The 18,732-nt window shown below is 43.4% G+C and overlaps 1 protein-coding gene across 2 annotated transcripts; it reads left to right on the top strand.

The window, feature by feature from the left end:
• The first annotated feature begins 645 nt into the window (after positions 1-645).
• Positions 646-15,215, top strand: thoc5 (THO complex 5). 2 transcript variants are annotated; one of them, XM_048997800.1, is made up of 20 exons: positions 646-759; positions 1,057-1,181; positions 1,450-1,593; positions 1,773-1,886; positions 2,152-2,249; positions 2,372-2,518; positions 3,942-4,056; positions 4,271-4,403; positions 4,607-4,684; positions 4,953-4,996; positions 5,894-5,996; positions 7,239-7,347; positions 7,465-7,566; positions 11,806-11,902; positions 12,557-12,668; positions 12,959-13,062; positions 13,224-13,311; positions 13,626-13,741; positions 13,862-14,052; positions 15,049-15,215. In XM_048997800.1, exons 2-20 carry the CDS (start codon positions 1,086-1,088, stop codon positions 15,110-15,112), a joined length of 2,055 nt encoding a protein of 684 aa, XP_048853757.1. In that variant the 5' UTR covers positions 646-759; positions 1,057-1,085; the 3' UTR covers positions 15,113-15,215. The 2 variants fall into 2 exon arrangements, with proteins under 2 accessions (XP_048853757.1, XP_048853765.1); XM_048997808.1 differs by having other exon boundaries at positions 658-759; positions 5,897-5,996.
• Positions 15,216-18,732: the final 3,517 nt, after the last annotated feature.

Genomic DNA, 18,732 nt, shown 5'->3' with positions numbered 1-18,732 from the left:
ACCATCAGTGCGACAGGACCATGGGCATCCTTAAGTCATTAACCCCGGTGCCAGTCTTTCATCAAACAAAAGTCAAACCCCAGGTAAGATAAGAGGACTTAGCCTCTTATCTTTTCTATAGCCAGAAACACCCCTGGACCAGACCCATAATAGGTGTACTCATCTACAGAGATCTGGCCACTCCCCAGCCCGCATATCAAGTTCACAAAGCTCCCCCAACAGCAGAGAAAGATGGTCCATGTCCCTACCCAGATGGGCTACCTCAGATTAGGACCCAAGTGCTGCTGTGCAGTGGGCGATGTCTCAGCACCACACTAGTTATTATTCCCAACAGGCCTGACCATATTGGCTTTCCAGCGGTTTCATTTCCTCCGGGGATAAGGCTCCAGAGGGCTTTCCCCCATCCCCTCCATGATGCGTACAGCCTTCCTGTGGCCTGCTGCAGCAACGCACTCCCATAGAGAGCATAAAAGAGTAAAAAATGCCCTTTTTCTGATAATGCATCTAAGGTGGAGATGCCAAAACCTAATGTATTTCCCGAAGTTCAGGGAATATATTAACCATAGTGGAAGCAGTTGCCTCCGGTGCAGTAGGTGGCAGCAAAGTTTCTCTTCGTCGTTACTTGTGTGATGAGGAAACCGGAAATACGTATGATCACGTAGAGTTCTGCGCGACGGGCTTAGAGCAGTGTGTTGTACCTAGTTTGATCTACTTTCTTTGTAAAACATATTTTAAAAGTTGTTCTTTTTAAATTTCCCGGTAAGTTAAAAAGACAAATGTCCGTTTTTGATTCACAAATACGTATCTTAACTTTCCACGGTGTTTATATGTCCTAATACGACCGAGTTATTGAAAAATAGCTAATCCTTTATCTGTAAACATAATTTAGTTTACATTAACAGATAATCGTTATTCATAGTTATTGTATGTCGGCACAAATCGGACACTAAGAATCCGCGGTGAAATCTTCTAAAAACGATGTGGTTTCATCTGCGCTTTTCAGTTGCTAGCGTGAAGATAAACTGCTAGCTAAATTTACACTGCTACTGTGTATAGGAGCCACATAAGCGGGTCCAGTTGCTGTCATGTCTTCCGATGCCCTGAAAAAGCGAAAACCTAAAGTGATCCGCAACGAAGGGGGCACCCCAGAGAACAAGCGCAGCAGAGGGGACGGTGACCAGGCCAGTATCTATAACTAACTTATTGTGTAGGGAGTTTTAAGAATTAGCCTACCTGTCCATTTGGTGGTGTAGTTAGTAGAGACATAAGCCTGTGTCGAATGGAAAATTATATGTTTCCGATGTATTCCAAGTCTGGATAAGTATAGAACTATTTCTGTATTTCCAGACCATGCAACTAATTGGCCTACTATGAATTCATATATATATAATATATATGTATATGTGTGTGTGTGTGTATATATAGATCCTAAATATAATATATTTGTAGGATGTGAAGGTATATAATGAGGAGGCGGAGCTGGAAGGTAGGAGCCCCGCTCAAGACCATGAACAATACAAGGAGACCTGTAAGAGTCTAGCCAGGCTCATGGCTGAGATCCAGGAGCTGAAGAGTGCAGGAGCCAAAGATGGAGTGAGTGAATACACCTGTCAGGGTTTTGGAGATTTCCTCCTGTTTACTCTGTTCCTGTTTATTTTGGGGGATTCTCTGTGTTTGGATTATGCTTACTGTGATTTTTGTATTCAAATCTGCATAAAGAGAGAAAGTATTAATTGTGGCATCATGGGTTTTCCCATGTATGTCTGCGGCAGTCAGTAGAAATCGAGGAGCGCCGAATGCAGAGTTGCATCCATTTCATGACGCTGAAGAAGCTGAACCGCCTGGCGCACATGCGGCTGAAAAAGGGGCGTGACCAAACCCATGAGGTCAGCATGCGTCTTATGATGTCACATTTTATTTTCCCATCAATGGGATGGGCAAGTAAATACTTGGGCTCTATGCTAGTAATTTTTCTAACCTCATAAATATAACTGTCTTCTTTACAAATACATGAACCTTGATTGTTAGACTTAAGTAGAACGGTTTTGATAACTGAACTTGATTGAAATATGCTGTCATCTTCCCAGTGTAAATACTACAGTTATTTGTATGTATTAAACAAGTTTTAAGTAACTCTGCTCATCTACCTAGGCCAAGCAGCGAGTTGACGCCCTTCATCTGCAGCTGCAGAATCTGCTGTATGAAGTCATGCACCTTCAGAAAGAGATCAGCAAGTGTCTTGAATTCAAGTGAGTGAGCTGAGATTTCAGTTGGGGGTTATTTCAGTGGGGAGCCTTCAGTTTGGCTTGCGTCACATTTTTACATATTTCTCTAATGTTTTCCTCCCCGCCTGTTATTTCTTCATGTGCAGGTCCAAGCACGAAGAGATAGAACTTGTCACTTTGGATGAATTTTTCCAGGAGGCACCACCTGAAATCTCTCGGCTACAGTTCACAAAGGATGACCCCCACCAGCAGACGTTAGCTCGCCTAGACTGGGAGCTGGAGCAGAGAAAGAGGTTCGGCTTGCCCGTACTGGCACACCCCAGCCTCAGATCACCTTCTTTAACAACGATGTTTAGGAAACACTGTTGTGGATGAAGCCAGAAAGTAAAAATCCAGACCAGGATTTTGTTTCAACCAACCAGTTGAATACTATGTGACTGACTCTTTATGCTCAACTCGTTGGTTGAAACAAAATCCTGATTTTTCATTTCTGGACCTGAAATTGCCACCTCTCTTTAGGCCAGCAATGTCACCTCATTTAGAGAGTTTTAACTGTTTGTAACATTTTATGATTATTTATGAAGTTTCTCCCATTTTCATTGTTCAGTCTGGTTTATTCTCCATTTACTTTCGCCATGAATATAGTTCTGGTTGCTGGCATAGCGTTAAAAGTCAGCATAGCTAACTTACCAGCAAAGGCTCCGTCCTCGAAAGAAAAAAAGTAAAACAAAATTATGCGAGTGGCCTTCTGTGGTAAGACCCTTAAGGCTGCTGAGGGTTATGTTAGTGTCGCTGTTGTTTCCAGAAGGAGATGCTTCATCTCGCAGGGCACCTTGGGTATTATCGAGAGACGTCTAGCTGTCTGTAGCTGTCCCTCCCCTGCACTGCACTGTCTTCACCGTAACTGTCCCTCCCTGCCCTGCACTGTCTGCGCCGTAGCTGTTCACCCCCTGCACTACACTGTTTGCGCCATACCTGTTTACCCCTGCACTGCAGCGTCCCTGCCGTACCTTCCCCCATATACACTGCAGCGTCCCTGCCGTACCTTCCCCTATATACACTGCAGCGTCCCTGCCGTACCTTCCCCTATATACACTGCAGCGTCCCTGCCGTACCTTCCCCCCTATATACTGCAGCGTCCCTGCCGTACCTTCCCCCCTATACACTGCAGCGTCCCTGCCGTACCTTCCCCCCTATACACTGCAGCGTCCCTGCCGTACCTTCCCCCCTATACACTGCAGCGTCCCTGCCGTACCTTCCCCCCTATACACTGCAGCGTCCCTGCCGTACCTTCCCCCCTATACACTGCAGCGTCCCTGCCGTACCTTCCCCCCTATACACTGCAGCGTCCCTGCCGTACCTTTCCCCCATACACTGCAGCGTCCCTGCCGTACCTTCCCCCTATACACTGCAGAGTCTCTGCTGTGCCTTCCCCCCTATATACTGCAGCATCCCTACCATACCTCTCCCCTCCCCTGCACTGCAATGTCCCTGCCGTACTTTTTCCCCCTGCACTGCAATGTCCCTGCCATTCCTTACCCCCTATATACTGCAGTGTCCCTGCCGTACCAAACCCGCACTGCAGTGTCCCTGCTGTACCTGTTCCCCCCTGCATTACAGTGTCCCTGCTTTACTTGTTCCCTGCTCCATTACAGTCCACATCACATCTGTTTGGTCAGCCCTGGCCTCCAACCTGATTGTCTCTGTACTCTTTAGACTTGCAGAAAAGTACAAAGATTCACTGGCCAGTAAGGAAAAGATTCTGAAGAGCATCGAGGTGAAGAAGGAGTACTTGAGTAGCTTGCAACCAGGTCTTAATGCTATCATGCAGGTGGGTGCCAAATCCTCCCAATCTTGTCACGTACCCGTTCAGATCTCTCTGGGTCCAGTTGAGTACCTATTTCAGATCTTTCCGCACCTATTTACATCCAGCTTTTGGGATCTGGTTTAAACCTTGAGGCCAGTGTTCAGTTGAACACAAGATGTTCATGTTCAAGTGATGGTGAGCTGAAAACCAGATTTCCCATTTGTTCTGTGCCTCCCAGGCCTCCCTCCCTGTACAGGAGTACCTGTCCATGCCCTTTGAGCATGTGCAGAAGCAAAATGAAGTGGCCAGACACCTGCCCCCACCTCTGTATGTGCTTCTTGTCCAGGTCAATGCCTACAGTCAGGCCTGTGGTAAGACATGCACTGTTCAACTGTTCATTCAAATGCCTCTCTTTCATTTAATTTTCATTAGTTTTAAACTACCTTTGTGTGCTGAGCTATTTTGATATGGGTAGAATTCAGCACTTCAGCTCTTTTCCTTCTTTGGTCTGGACATAAGTGGGCCAGTGCTGTTTGTGGGTCAGTTCTGGCAGCTTGGGTCTGTGTTGTTGCAGATAAAAGCATTACTGTGTCCATTAGTGGTGATGTGGATGAAGCCAAGGCCTTGTCCAAACCCCCAGAGGACTCCCAAGGTAAGAGTCCTGCATTCTGCCTTCAGCTTTACTCAGAATGGCCAATAAAGGGTTTATGTGTTAATCTTGACAGTCAGCGCCCAAGACGTATCTGAAATTTTGTTAAGCTTTAACCAAGGTGATGCTGTACTACACACCTATATAAAGATGCATTGTTATTTCTTTAATATGCGTTGAACATTCACACAAACATGCCTGCTATAGACCTGCCAAGTATGTGGCACGGGCAGTTACAGTGAACTCTGTCTCCCATCTCCACATCACGCAGATGATGAGAGCGATTCTGACGCAGAGGAGGAGCTTCAGAACACAGTGAGTGATGTTCACATTTTACTCCTGATACATGTTGGTTACCCATTTCAGGTAGACCTGTGCCCTTTGGCACCACTAGGTGGCATTGCAGAGCCATCCCAGTAAAAGCCCTTCCTGGGCATGCCTGTACTCTGCAGTGGGGTCAGTGAGTACGCTGAGAGAGTGGCCAGTTCTGTTCCCCTGAAAAATGGGAAGGATTTCAATCGATTGCCTTTGAATACCCATGATAAATGGAAAGTTTTTTTTATTCAAAGCTTTGCCTTGTGAATTCTGGGAAGTAGTATATTGATAAGGTTGCTGGGTGTGTCACTGTTCCGTTTTGCTTGGCGTCCATGTAAGAATCATACTCTGAAGCTCTCTGCTTCATTCAGGTTTTCCTGTCCCATTTAAATCTAGTTGGACTTCTTTGACAGAACACCCTGCTTGTCTTGGCTGTTCTATTTCACAGTGTTTCCTGTGGTCAGTTTATGTAAATGAAGATGATTCAAGACAGGATTTAAAAATTTCGTTTCGCACGAAAATGATGGATGTGGATGAAACATGACTTTTTAGGCTAAGCAAAATCTGTTACGATTGATCTCATATATATGAACACTGGGGAAATGACTGACAAATTGTTCTCATGCTTGCTGGAAACAAACAAGCAAATGTTTCCATGTCTGCAAATTGAAGTGTATGCCGAGTTTAAAATGTGTTAAACATGACAAGCATATACATTTTCTGTTTTTCTTTGTGTGTGGTTGTCAGATACATGTGTGTGTGTTGATGTATGTATAATCAGAGTGAGTGTTAACATTCCGTGGGCGTCCTGTCCCAGTTTAAGCAGCAGCAGCAGTGTGATGGAGGGTGGAGTCTGACAGATGCTGTTGGCTCTGTTGTGTTGCTCTTCTCTTTAAGCAGAAGAGACGGCGGCCAACACTTGGTGTGCAGCTGGATGACAAGCGCAGGGAGATGCTGAAGCCTCATCCCCTGTCCCTCTGCGTGGACCTCAAGTGTAAAGGTGTGTGTGGACCTTGAAAGTACCTCACCCTTGACTCCTGTTGGTAAGGTATTTTGCTTGTGCTCCGCGTATGGTGTGTCTCTCTGGTGATGCAGGCCGGTAGCATTTGCTGCTAGTGCTGGCTTTGGATACTGCAGGCAGTGACTGTGTGGGGGCGTGGGCTGCCTCTGCATTGCAGGAGTAACCTGACCTCTTCCCCTCCCCACCCCCACATCCCATCCTGTGGCCCTGGCTGCCCCTGTGTGTGATGCAGAGCCACACGGCCAGAGGGGATGCAAGGTCACGCACAGCCTCTGCCAACCACTCCAGCAGAGCTAGCTCCAGACCGAGCTGCAGCACGTAGCCTGGCTGCAGAAAAACTACCAGCTACTGATTTGGGCTCCCCTCATCCATTTTAACACAGCTTAGGCTAACCCTGCTATCGAACTACCTATGGGAGGCAAGTCTACATGCCCAATAGGGACTGAAAGTTACTCTTTGCTTTGTTGCATCATCTCAGATCCACTAATGTGCCTCCTGCTTTGCCACGATGCACAGGGAGAGCCTCGAGAAAGGCTTTGCTGCACTGCAGCACAGAAGCGGCATTATTCCTGTAGCTGGCATGCTTAACTAACACCCCCTGTGAAAATCTTATGCTGTGCATCTTTGGCAGCGTGGGGGAAAAATACCCTGAAACTGTAGTTAGAATGCTAGTGTAATAGGTTTTTTGTGACTAGTGAAGAAAGGGAATGTGCTGCAGCATCTATCAGTGTGGCAGGAAGTTTAATTATTTTCTTTGGCTAGAGGAGCAGCTTTTCACACCAGTGATGTCACAAGCAGGTTTTTTCCCTCTGGTTCCGGTGGGCAGGAGTCGTTCTTCTCTGTCAGAGCTCTGAAGGAATCCCAAGGTCAGAGCTGTAGACAGAGGTTTTCTCTGAAGATCACCTTTGAAAAGGGACAAAGGAAAAAACACAGTCTCTCTCTGACATTGCTGAGCATTTAATTAACGCATAAGCTCAGCTTGCTGGTACTTTGACAGCATCGTGAGGGATGGACTGTGAGAACGTGCTGCAGCTCTTGCCAATGCCGCTATGGGCTCTGCCTCAGAAACTGTGTATCTGACCTTGTGGAATGAATATAGCTTTTGGTTTACTGCCGTATCTGGAGTTTGACCTTATGTCTTAGAGTATGGTGGCTGTCCCATGAACCTCATGAGTCTGTGATGTATCGTCGTGAAGCCAATGGGCTGTTTCGCTGTTGTAGATGGCAGTGTTCTGCATCTTTTCTTCTACTACCTGATGAACCTGAACATTATGACTGTGAAGGCCAAGGTGTCTACAGCTGCAGACCTGGTCGGAGCCATCAGTGCTGGGTAAGACCTGCATCAGTGCTGTTTGTCCGACATGAAAAATCATACTTGCACACACTTGCAGTTCACATACTGGCACCGAAATGATTGATTTCTTATTCCCTGTCTTCTGTCACCCAGAGAGCTGCTGAATTCAGAGACTTTGCTCAGCTGCCTGTATGCTAATGACAAAGGTTCAGAGACTCCTAATCCAGCCAATCGATACCAGTTTGACAAAGTGGGGTAAGATATCTTCATATTCAAGGTACATGGTCTTGATCTATTTAACTGCTTGGTCTTTACCTCATCCTGGCAGACTGCAGTGTGTGCAGCAAGGCTCACCAAAACCACTAGTCCGACATCCTGGAACAATCGGGCTACCAAAATGTAACACCCTGCCCTACAGGCTATTTAAAATTATCCCCTAAGTAAAATTTAATTCCCTCCTTTCTTACACTTTTCTGGCTTTTTAAGTTGGTATTTGGATGAAAAACTTTGAACGGCAAACAAGTTGTTGATCATGATGACTGTTTGTCCGCTACGAAGGGTGCACTTAAAGCCTTGATATATAGATGGAGTAGAGAGGTAAGGAGCACGTGCTGATGCAGCGCATTGCCGCACCCATCACATGACGAACCACCTCAGATGAGACCTGAGTGCAGTCGTGCGGCGGGTGATATCGCAGCACCACACTGGTTTGAATGGAATGGAACAGTGTGAAGCTTTTCCGGTGCCTGGAATGATTTATAGGAGGGTTGCTATTTATTGCACAGTCGCCTTGTGCCATCATCTCGGTGCATAGTCGGCCAGGGTAGTAAACTTCTCAGAGTACTTTGAAGAAAGCAAATTGTTGATTGATTCATATTATCCCTGTATGTGTGCCTGCATGGACTGTCTGAGGACTTGTTACTTTTTGCTTGATGTTTGTGATATTGACAGACTGCTCTGTCCCAAATTTACTGCTGGTTTCAGTTCGTTTTGACTGGTTTGCCTAACATGAATGGATAAGAATGGCCTTTAGGATATGTTTCCACATTGACTTTATATATTTTTTATTTATATTTAGTTTGTATACGTTTAAAATATGGTCTTATTTGGGCTTGTCAGAATTCATTTTTGGTTACCAAAATATGAAGATTCAATTTTTCAATTCAATTTTATTTGTATATCGCTTTCATTGCATTACATTGTCTTAAAGCGATTTACGGCATTCCCGCCCAAAGCCTCCAGTGAGCAAGCCAGATGCGACAGTGGCAAGGAAAAGCTCACTGGAAGAAAGAAGCCTTTGGTGGACTCAGAGGGCAAGCCCATCCTCCTGGGGCTGGCAGATCAAGTTAAATGAGCAAGATGACAAAGTCCCAATTCACACTCACAATTTTAACATTTGAGTCTCAAAGCGGGGGCAGGCAGGTGATGTCAGGCAGGTGCTGCTTCACATGACAAGATGAACAGTGGTACGACAATTAGGGCATACAGGGAAGACGTCACAGGCAGAAGGGCGAGCAGGCCAGAATGACGCCACTGGTAGTGGACATGTCGTAGGCAGCAGGGTAGGCAGGATATCTTGATTATTTGGGGTCTCCAGGCAGCACAGCCCCGGATATGCAATTAGCCAAAGTAGGGGAGACTAGAGGCAGCACGAACAGTTAGGTGTGTGCAATATGTAAGCTCCGGCAGATATGGCTATGGCAGCATAAGTAGGAGGGAGAGGGAGGTGAGAATGTAGGCATAGGGAGTCCCTGAAATGTCAGCACTCCAATTCCACAAGGGATTGTGAAGCTAGAGTGACAGCACTGACAGTTCAGTTCACCCAAAGCAATTGGCACCGATCCCCTATCCAGCTCTACACCTCATGCTATAGGTCTAACATGGACTGAACAGTTAGCTAGAACTAGAGTCCCTATAAGCTAGACTAAACAAGTATGTTTTTGGTTTAGACTTGAATATTGAGAGTAAGCCTGAATCTCGCACATTCCAAAGCTGAGGAGCTCTAAAAGAGAATGCTCTGCAGCCTGCCATAGCTCATTCTACCCTAGGTACTAACATATCCTGCTCCTTGAGATCGAAGCAAGCCAGGAGGGTTGTATGAGGCCGGTAGATCTATGGTATTCTGGTGCAAGGCCATTCAGTGCTTTATAAGTTAATAGCTGTATTTTGTAGTCAATCAGCCTTAACTGGAAGCCAGTGAAGGGAGCATAGAACAGGGCTAATATGATCAAATTATTTTGTGTATGTAAGAACTCTGGCTGCTGCATTTTGTACCAGCTGAAGTTTATGTAAGGATCCGGATGGGCAACCAGAAAGGAGGGCGTTACAGTAATCCAGTCGAAGTTATAAAGACATGTAGAAATTTTTCTGCATCATGAAAGGAAAGCATCTTCCGCAGCTTGCTTATGTTCCATAGATGGTGGAACGCAGTTCTAGTAATAATACTTATGTAAGCATCGAAACAAATCTGAATCAATCAGAACACCAAGATCTCTGACCACTGTGTTAGGTTAGGTAGGAAGACCACCAAGGTTGAGGTGGTTAAACCTATTTCAAGCAACCTTGGGACCGATTAAGAGTACAGTGGTACCTTAGTACTCGAACTTAATCCGTTCAGAACTTGCGTTCGAATCCTAAAAAGTTTGAGTTTTGATCGGATTTTCCCCATAAGAAATAATGGACAATCAATTAATTAGTTCCTGGCCCCAAAAAATTACACCACATTTTTTTAGCATTTAAACACAAACACTGTTCACATAATGAACAGGATGAAACACAAAGAGCATTTTTTCCTTAATGGCTTCCAAAATGATAAAGATGTACCCCAACACTACCCTATCCTGCCCCGATCGTTCGCTCCTTCCATGTGCCACGCCCCCTCGTTAACCTCATGTGGAATCCCCATGTGATCAGCTGTTTCAGGCTGTTGTCATTAGTCCTCTGTATTTAGTCTACGTTTCAGTTTGTTTCCCCAGTCCGGTCATTGTAACGTCATTGTGTTGTTCTGCCTGTTCTCAATTAAACCCCGTGTTTCCCGATCGCTTCAGTCCTGCCCCTGCTTCCCCGGTCCCGGCTCGGCAGATCGTGTCAACCCCAAGCCATGCCCCAACACTGTGCCAACACTAGACTATGCCATGCTGTCTATTGTTTATTTTTATTATTATTCTGTATTCCTTAATTTGTTCGTAAATCGCAAACTTTGTACAACTATTGTGTAACTTTTTGGTGAGCAATGGCTACCAAAATGATATAAAGTACAGTGTATTACCTGTATGATGCAGTGTTTTCAATAAAAAAAAGCACTGTCACCCACAAACAATGTTATCACAGCGAATGCGAGGCTGACACTGAAGCGTTACCCTTTGTTCCTGCTGAGAGACGTGTTGCGTGACTCATTTCCCCGCGTGTACAAGTTATTTTGCGCTGGCGTTCACGGTTCGACTTCTGCGGTTTAGATCGAGTTCATTTTTTTTTTCGAACTGGTTGGTTCGACTTTTAAGAAATTTCAGTTCTAATGAGTTCGAGAACTGAGGTACCACTGTACTTAATTTTTTTTCTGTGTTTAACATAAGGAATTTTTTTGCCATCCAGCACTGGATATCTAGTAGACAGTCTTCTAACCGTGAGAGCTGTGATGCATCATCTGGCTTAACAGAAATGTATAACTTTGTATAATCAGCATAACAATTAAACCCAACACCATGATTTCTAATAATGTTACCCGGTGGTAGCATATAAAGTGAACTGTAGTGGGCCCAATACTAGTCTCTGTTGGACACCATATTTGGCTTTGGTGGCTGTGGAAGATTTATTGTACACATGGACAAACTGATAACAATCAGTTAAATAGGAGTGAAACCAAGAGAGGGCTGTCAAAGCCCTTAATGCCACAGATTCAAGCCTGTACAAGAGGATGTTCTAGTCCACAGTATTGAATGCTGCCGTTAAATCTACTGATACCAACAAAAATATTCAGCCACGGTCAGAAACCATAAGCAAATCAGTCCCTACTTTGATTAAAGCTGTTTTTGTGCTGTGGTTTGGTCAAAAGCCAGATTGATTAATCCACATTATTTTTCTGTAGGAAAGATGACAGCTGATGAACAACAACTTTTTCCAGGATCTTTGAAATGAAAGGAAAATTTGATAGTGATTCAGAAAATTATAGACCTAAGTTCGAGATTTATTTTCTTTAGAACAGGTTTAATAACAGCTATTTTAAAAACGTTTTCAACATATTCATGCATATGACCAAAATAATGTCTGTCTGCAGAGTTACCAGGGATTTCAAAAAACCTTTCTGCCTGCTTGAGTTTATAATTTACCTGAGTGAGACTCTTCCTCTGTACTTTAACTGTGGATCTGTAGATGCTATTATAGGCCCATGCTGTAGATTCCCATTTCATGGCACAAAGTTTGTGTGCATGTGTTTCAGATGATTTGTCTTGTCTTGTTTATTAGCCATGGCCAATCTCCTGTGCTCTGACCACACAGGATTGCCACATTTGGGGACTACGTATCAGAGCTGGGACACCCCTACATCTGGGTACAAAATCTCGGGGGGCTCCAGTTCCCCAGCGACAGGCCAGAGGTGATAATATATCTGTTTTGTGTGTGTCTGAGCTTGCATGTGTGTATGATTTGTTTTTTTTTTATCTATACTAAAAATAATTTCTTGCAGCCCTACATTAATTATAGTCTTGTGGTCAGGTGATCAACTATTAGTTGGGCCATAACGGAGGGTTTAAGAAAAGTGCAAATACTTGCTAAAGATACATCCTGATGTTGCTTTTAAGTCACAGGTGTAATAACTTTACCCAGTATAGAAAATTTCTATTTAAAGCAACACTATTCCATCATTTTTAAATCTTGACATTTCACTTCACTGCTTGTATTTCTGTATGTTGCAATACATCTCTCCTCTGCTGGTTTGGTGGAATATCACTGCTATATGCCTACGCTGACCATCTGCTTCACGGATAAATGAACACAAAATACCACACGTACAACTGTGCGTAGACCATAATGGCTCGCAGAAAAGTGAAACATGAACTAGGCTTAACACCTTGACATTGCTAGGTGGTGATGTCATTGCAGTTTATGCAGCAAACCACACAACACAACCAGTTGGTGATAGAAATATTTATTATTATTATTGTCCATTATGACTTATTATTGTGGCCATTACAGATTGGTTGTTTCATCCTTAGTGTTATGTGTGTAATGAATGGTATGGTGTGCGCAGGCTCCCCCAGATGGGAAGTCCCTGAGTGCCAGCCACATGGAGAGCAGCATGAAACTGCTGAAGGGCCGCCTGCAGTCTCGCCTTGCCTTGCACAAGCAGTTCAGCTCCCTGGGTGAGACTGTGCTGCTGCAACAGCCTGCATTGTACTGCGTCTGCTTATGTGGGGTGGAGTGTACTGAGAGGGTGTGTGTGTGCATGTGTGCCACCCTGCATACATGCGTGTCAGTCAGAACTGCCCATCTTCCTGTGTTTCCTGACCTCTGTGTCTGTCTTATTAGCTTAGCAGTTGTGTAAGTACCTTGCATTTGTTCATCAGCTTCGTCTTTGTGTGCCTTTCTTAGACTAGGTGAAAAAATACAGTCAGCTCTCTCAGTCACAACCAGAGTGATAATTGTCTTACAGAGCACAGCATAATACCCGTATCAAGCGAATGTCAGCAACTTTTCCCAGCCAAAGTGGTCTCCCGTCTGGCCCGATGGACCACTATGACCTATCTGGAGTATGTGGTAGGTCCTGAGTTTATTGTTGTATCTTCAGTAATTTAGGTGGTGGATTGTGTTTTGGAAGGTACACTCTAAAGTTAGTAGGCATTAAGTTTTCTGTTTGTAGCTAGGGTAATGTTAAGGTGATGCTTGTCTGATGGCAGCTTGTGTTTCTGTGACTGCAGGAGCTTCCCTATACCCAGCATGTAGTCCAGGCTGGCTTGGCGCAGGACACTGACCTGTACTTCCTGGCTCAGGTAGAAAGAGGCACTGGTGAGTCCTGGGAATACAGGCAAGCAGCAGAGCTACAGGCTGCTGTGTTAATTTCTACCTCCCTGTTATTCTTCAATGAACCTGCAGGTGGCAGTGATGATCTAGGGGCATGGTGGGCATCTTAGGGTGGGAATAGACGAGCAGCAGAGCTTCAGGCTACTGTGTTAATTCCTGCTTCCCCATTATTCTCCAGCATGCCTGCAGGCAGCAGTGGTGATGCAGTGGTGTGAGGTGGCCTTGTTTAAATGGGAATACAGGCAGGCAGTACAGCTTCAGGCTGCTGTAGTAATTTCTACCTCTCTGTTATTCTCCAGCGTGCTTGCAGGCGGCAGTGGTGCTAAACCCACGCTACCCTGAGGTCACCCCGCTGTTTGCATTGTCCCTCAACTGGAAAGGGGAGCGCACTGGCCGTACTGATGACAACCTGAGGGTGAGCACCCGTCCCCACTTTGCTCTCTCTGCCTCGGCCGTAGGTTTCGTGGTCAGAAGCAGCATTAAAACAACAAAGTATTTGAGATCTCTGGTTTCACTGACACTGCCCTCTGCTCAGGCCATGGAGAGCGAGGTGAACGTGTTCAGGATGGAGCTGCAGGGGCCCCACCCAGGCTATCAGCTGCTGACCAATCAGCTGCAGCGGCTCTGCCTGTGCCTGGACGTGTACCTGGAGACGGAGAGCCAGGATGATAGCGTGGAGGGCCCACGTGAGTTCCCTCGGGAGAAGATGTGCCTGAGGACAGTGAGGTAAGCCTTTGAGCAGGGCCTCACACTGAGCGCGTGCGTGTGTGCGTGCCACATCCCACATCTCCTCCAGCTAACACGTAGATGCTGTTTGGGTATTTATTTCTGTGTTTGAATGGTACTCAAAGCTGTATGTCACCCATGGTAAAGCCTGGGTGCGCTTTTCCACTGCACCAGCTACCATATTTTTTTTGTACTTCCGCTCGTGTACCAATACCATTCAAAATTAAACCTTAAATTGCAATCTGGTTAGAAGAACAGATACAAAATAAGGATGGCATGAATAAAGTATTTTATATGATATATTAGGAAAGCATGGTATTTTGTTTTAATAAATATTATGGTATTTATAAAGCAAAATGGAAGTTCAACACACATTTCTCACAAACCCATTTTGGAATGATTTAAACTGCAAGGATGAAAATGATTCTGATTGTCTCACAGCATGTAAGCAGCACTCATAGAAAAGCAGTGGAGGTAAACTTTAAACTGATCTTTAAATATATAGGCCTATTAAATAATCATTTTCCCTGTGACAGAGTAAAAATGATTTAAATTCCCTGCACTGTAATGTCCAAACAGAATTGACTGGAAGAAAAAGCCTGATAGGTTAATATCTGACTAGCATATGCTTAACATACAATGACAGTATTAATATCGCACATCGTTTTGCCCTATAATATGCTACAGCCATTTTTCAAATTCAGTACTAAGTACCCCACTCTGCATTGTGATATCATTCAGCTATGGTACCACATTTTGCACTAGTGTAAAATCAACAACTTGAAGTACCATACTACTTGTACTTTTTTAGTACCAAAAATTCAGTACCTGGTGTGGTGGAAATGCACCAAATTGCTGTGTATTTTAGTATTTTATCACTTATACCTCTGAATGTAATATGGAAAAACATTGACAGCCATGTATGATTGATACCAGCTTTTTAAGTGTGTGAAAACATTCCCTCCATGGAGTCTGTGATGTCCCTCTGTCCTTCAGGGGTCCGAACAGGCTGAAGCCTTTTAAATACAACCATCCCCAGGGCTTCTTCAGTCACCGCTGAGTGAAGATGAGGATTGTGCTACATGCCAGCCTCTCCCTTGAATGGCTTTTTTTTTGTTACCCCTCTATGAAATGGACAATAAAAGTGGTTGTTTTTCTGAGAATGCCTTTCCGTGTCTTGGAGATGTTCGGACTGACACATGCAGGTTTATAATGCTCTCTTTCTCTCCATTCAGTTTTCCCTGTATCACTCTTAGTCATTTACTCTGCTGCTGCAGTCTCCTTTCTCCCCACCAGCCAACACCCACCCAGCTCTTTGCTCCAAGGAGACTAACAGCACTATCTAAAAATAGTAGTCGCTGCACCAGAGCTGTTTAAGCATTCTGCCGTAGCCCTCAGTCTTGCGCTGAATCATTGAAACCCCACATGACTCCCCGGGATCTCCTCCCAGGCCTCCCACGTTCCATACAGATGCCCTCCTATCTACCAGACACCTTTTTACACAAGCTGGTCTCTGTTGCACAGGGTTCCCTCACACACTGATGCTCATTTTCGGTATTGCACATCACTTCACCTTATTCTTTATTAGCAATTACTTTCCAAATTAACGTCTAATTTACTGATCACTTGACTAAAATGCTGCTTAAAATGGTTGTACATACGCTTCTCAGGTTTCTTACTTTTATATGACTCTAACTGCATTTTTTCAGGGTGTAAAATACTCTCAGAAAATTTCCTTTAAAATTATAGTAAAATATTGGCAGCTGTGGTTGCCCGCGTACCAGGGAAGGATTATGGGTTGTGTGGGCCCCTGGGCAAAACGTTCGCGAGGGCCCAATTTGATTTTTTAACTTTGCTATAAACTACTTTAAAGTTCTTCGTAATAAATTTTATAAAAAATAATTCTAGGATTCAGATCGAACAATAACAATCAGCTCTGCTGTTTAAAAATGCATAACCACTAAAACACCACACAAAAAAGATTAAGGCAAGTGACATTTTTATGGATCGTAACATTTATGTATGACATAAATGTATGACAAATTGCAGTCTGTTAATATTTTTTAAAACATAGTGAAGTGTAAACATCAGTGTAAACTTAACATTCTGAGCTGCCTCCAAATTCAAGCTGTTTGTCTACACATATATAACTTCTTTGTTAACTGTGCAAAAAATATATAGTATACAGTTGTCCCCATAATTAACCTTTATGAAATGCCACTCAAAATCTGTCAGGTTTTTATTAAAGTGGATTTACTGAGTCTTTTGGACCATCTTGCGTGTCTATTTAGACAAAATCTTTCTATGGCTGGACTTTGTTCCCCTCTCAGGGTTAATCCCAATGAAGCGCCTAAAACAAACAAGCCTAAGATCAGGAAATCAAGAACTCACACAGTTTAACATGAAATTACAACTGATTGTAAAAGCTGTATCACTTGATTGTCATTTTAGTTCAAAAGTATAGATATTCTACATTTTAGTACAATGTACCTTTTCTAAAGTAACATTTACCTGTCAAAACCTGAATGACTGAAACTAAATTAAGAAATGTTACATTAAATGATGTTCCTGTTTGGGTACACCAACATAGTTGCATCTGGCTACGTCCCTTAACTGATCACTTTTTAATGGATCCATTCTCTCATCAGTCCACATACAGTTTGCTGTCGGCAGCTATGCAAGTAAGTTTGGTATGAAAAATATTATCAATATCATTTAATTCTTTTGGGCATCAGAGATGAAAGACTTGTTTTCTCCAGTATGTTTTCTTGTAATGGATGATCTGCTAAATAAGTAGAAAGTCGTCTCTGTTTTGCATTTCTACACCATACCTATGCGGAATGTCATGAACACTGAAGAGCACATGAACCTCACAGGATTCAGAGTGAAAAGGATATACACTGCAGGACACAACACATAAATTGGAAGTATTCTTTTTTTATGTTATTATTTTGTTTGGGTCTTCAATCAAGTTACATTATACACATTATATATGTGAATAGAAAAGCAAAGTCATTTTTGATGCCCTCAAAAAACACATATCTGTCCATTTTTATAAAATATATTATATAACTGAAACAACAAATCATAAACAGACTTGTTATCTCTTGCAACTACATTTAAAATGACTCTTCGGGTTAGTTTGGAATCACAGGAATATGTATTGCAGAGGCCTTACCTCTGAATGAACTCCAGCATCTGAGCTGCCTCATCTCGGTATTGTAGGTTGAACACATAAAATGTGGGAAACACTGCAGCAAGCCCTGTAACAAACGTTGGTTGGGTCTCCTCAAAGATAATTTGGCTTTCAGTGCTGACCATCCATGTAATTATGACTTGCGCAATGCCACCTGCTGCAGAGAGAGAGATAACGGTTTAGTTGTACCACACAGATATCTTGTATTGTTCTTATACAGCTATTCTTTATAGACACAATAATTGGCTTTAGTATACATAGGTGAACTTTTTACTTTTTCCAAGAAATTCCTGTGGAACTATTTTTTCATGTCTTCTCTTCTGTGTAATCACAAATTACATTCAGATTAAGGTTCTGTGAGGTACTCAATCAGAGTCATGGAGTTATCAGACAGTATCAGACGGGCTGGCCAGTAAAGTCAGGGTGGCTTCTAATTCTACTGCTGTGGCAAACTCATATTAAGCATAGATTATGGTTTTCAACATTGGGAAACTGTTATAATAATTACTTTTGCAATTAGCTTCCATCAGCATTGAGTATCAGTCCCTCAGGTCCTTACATGCAAGGCTGAAAAAAATTACATGTCAGCAGTTACTTCAATAGCCAACTATCAAAAGAAAAGAAAAACACTTTTAATTAATTAATATGTGTTAATAGTAGGCATGTCAGTGTTATCTGACTTAACTGTAGATGTGGCCCCCTATAAACACAACATCAACTGCAAGCAGGTATACCAGCATTATATGAAAATAATGTTTATATGATTTAAATTTCCAACTGCTTAAGACACACTATCAGAAAAGTCACTACCAGATGCTTGCTAATTAATGTGAGCTGGGGAGTACTGGCTCACTCCTCTACTGCAAAAAGCAAATACTGTATTATTGTATTGTAAAATATTACCGCACCCCACTGTTAGCAGTCACTCCTGTTTTTAGCTCCAAAAAAGAATAGACTTCACAGTATTTTAAAACGTTGTCATTAGAATTTGGCTGTATTTTGCAAATTTATTACAGTTCATCAGAAGCCCCTTCAATTGAAACTCTTGTCCCATTCCTTACATGCATACCAAAGGCTATAAATCCCACCCCTCAACTGCTGCAGCCCATGCCAATGTTTTTATTACTAAGAACATTCTAATTGAATGATTATTTAGACACTAAGTGGCCTTAAACCAGTGCTTCAGGTGCCAGCTGAAAGCTGCTCTGATGCCAAAGCAGCTGTAAATCTCGATGTCCACCCTTGTCGAACGGCCTTAAACCTGTCATGGAGTAATCCTCAAAGGCAGCCAGGGATTTTGGCAGCATTTGCAGCCGGTCATTAATGTTCGGTATTGTGAGTAGATGTTTCCTTATTAAATCCCCGTTTGCCCCCACTTTTGCCTCCTTGCCTGCTTCCTGCCCGTGCGCTTACCTGCTTAACCCGCGAATCCTGACACTGTCAATATTTGTAGTGTTAGCCCTTCTTTTTCAAGACCCCTGCAA

This window comes from Brienomyrus brachyistius, chromosome 2, assembly GCF_023856365.1.
Source record: "Brienomyrus brachyistius isolate T26 chromosome 2, BBRACH_0.4, whole genome shotgun sequence".
In the NCBI taxonomy this organism is placed as follows: Eukaryota; Metazoa; Chordata; class Actinopteri; order Osteoglossiformes; family Mormyridae; genus Brienomyrus; species Brienomyrus brachyistius.
The sequence above is the reverse complement of the archived record's forward strand: the minus strand, read 5'-3'. Positions and strand labels throughout refer to the sequence as shown.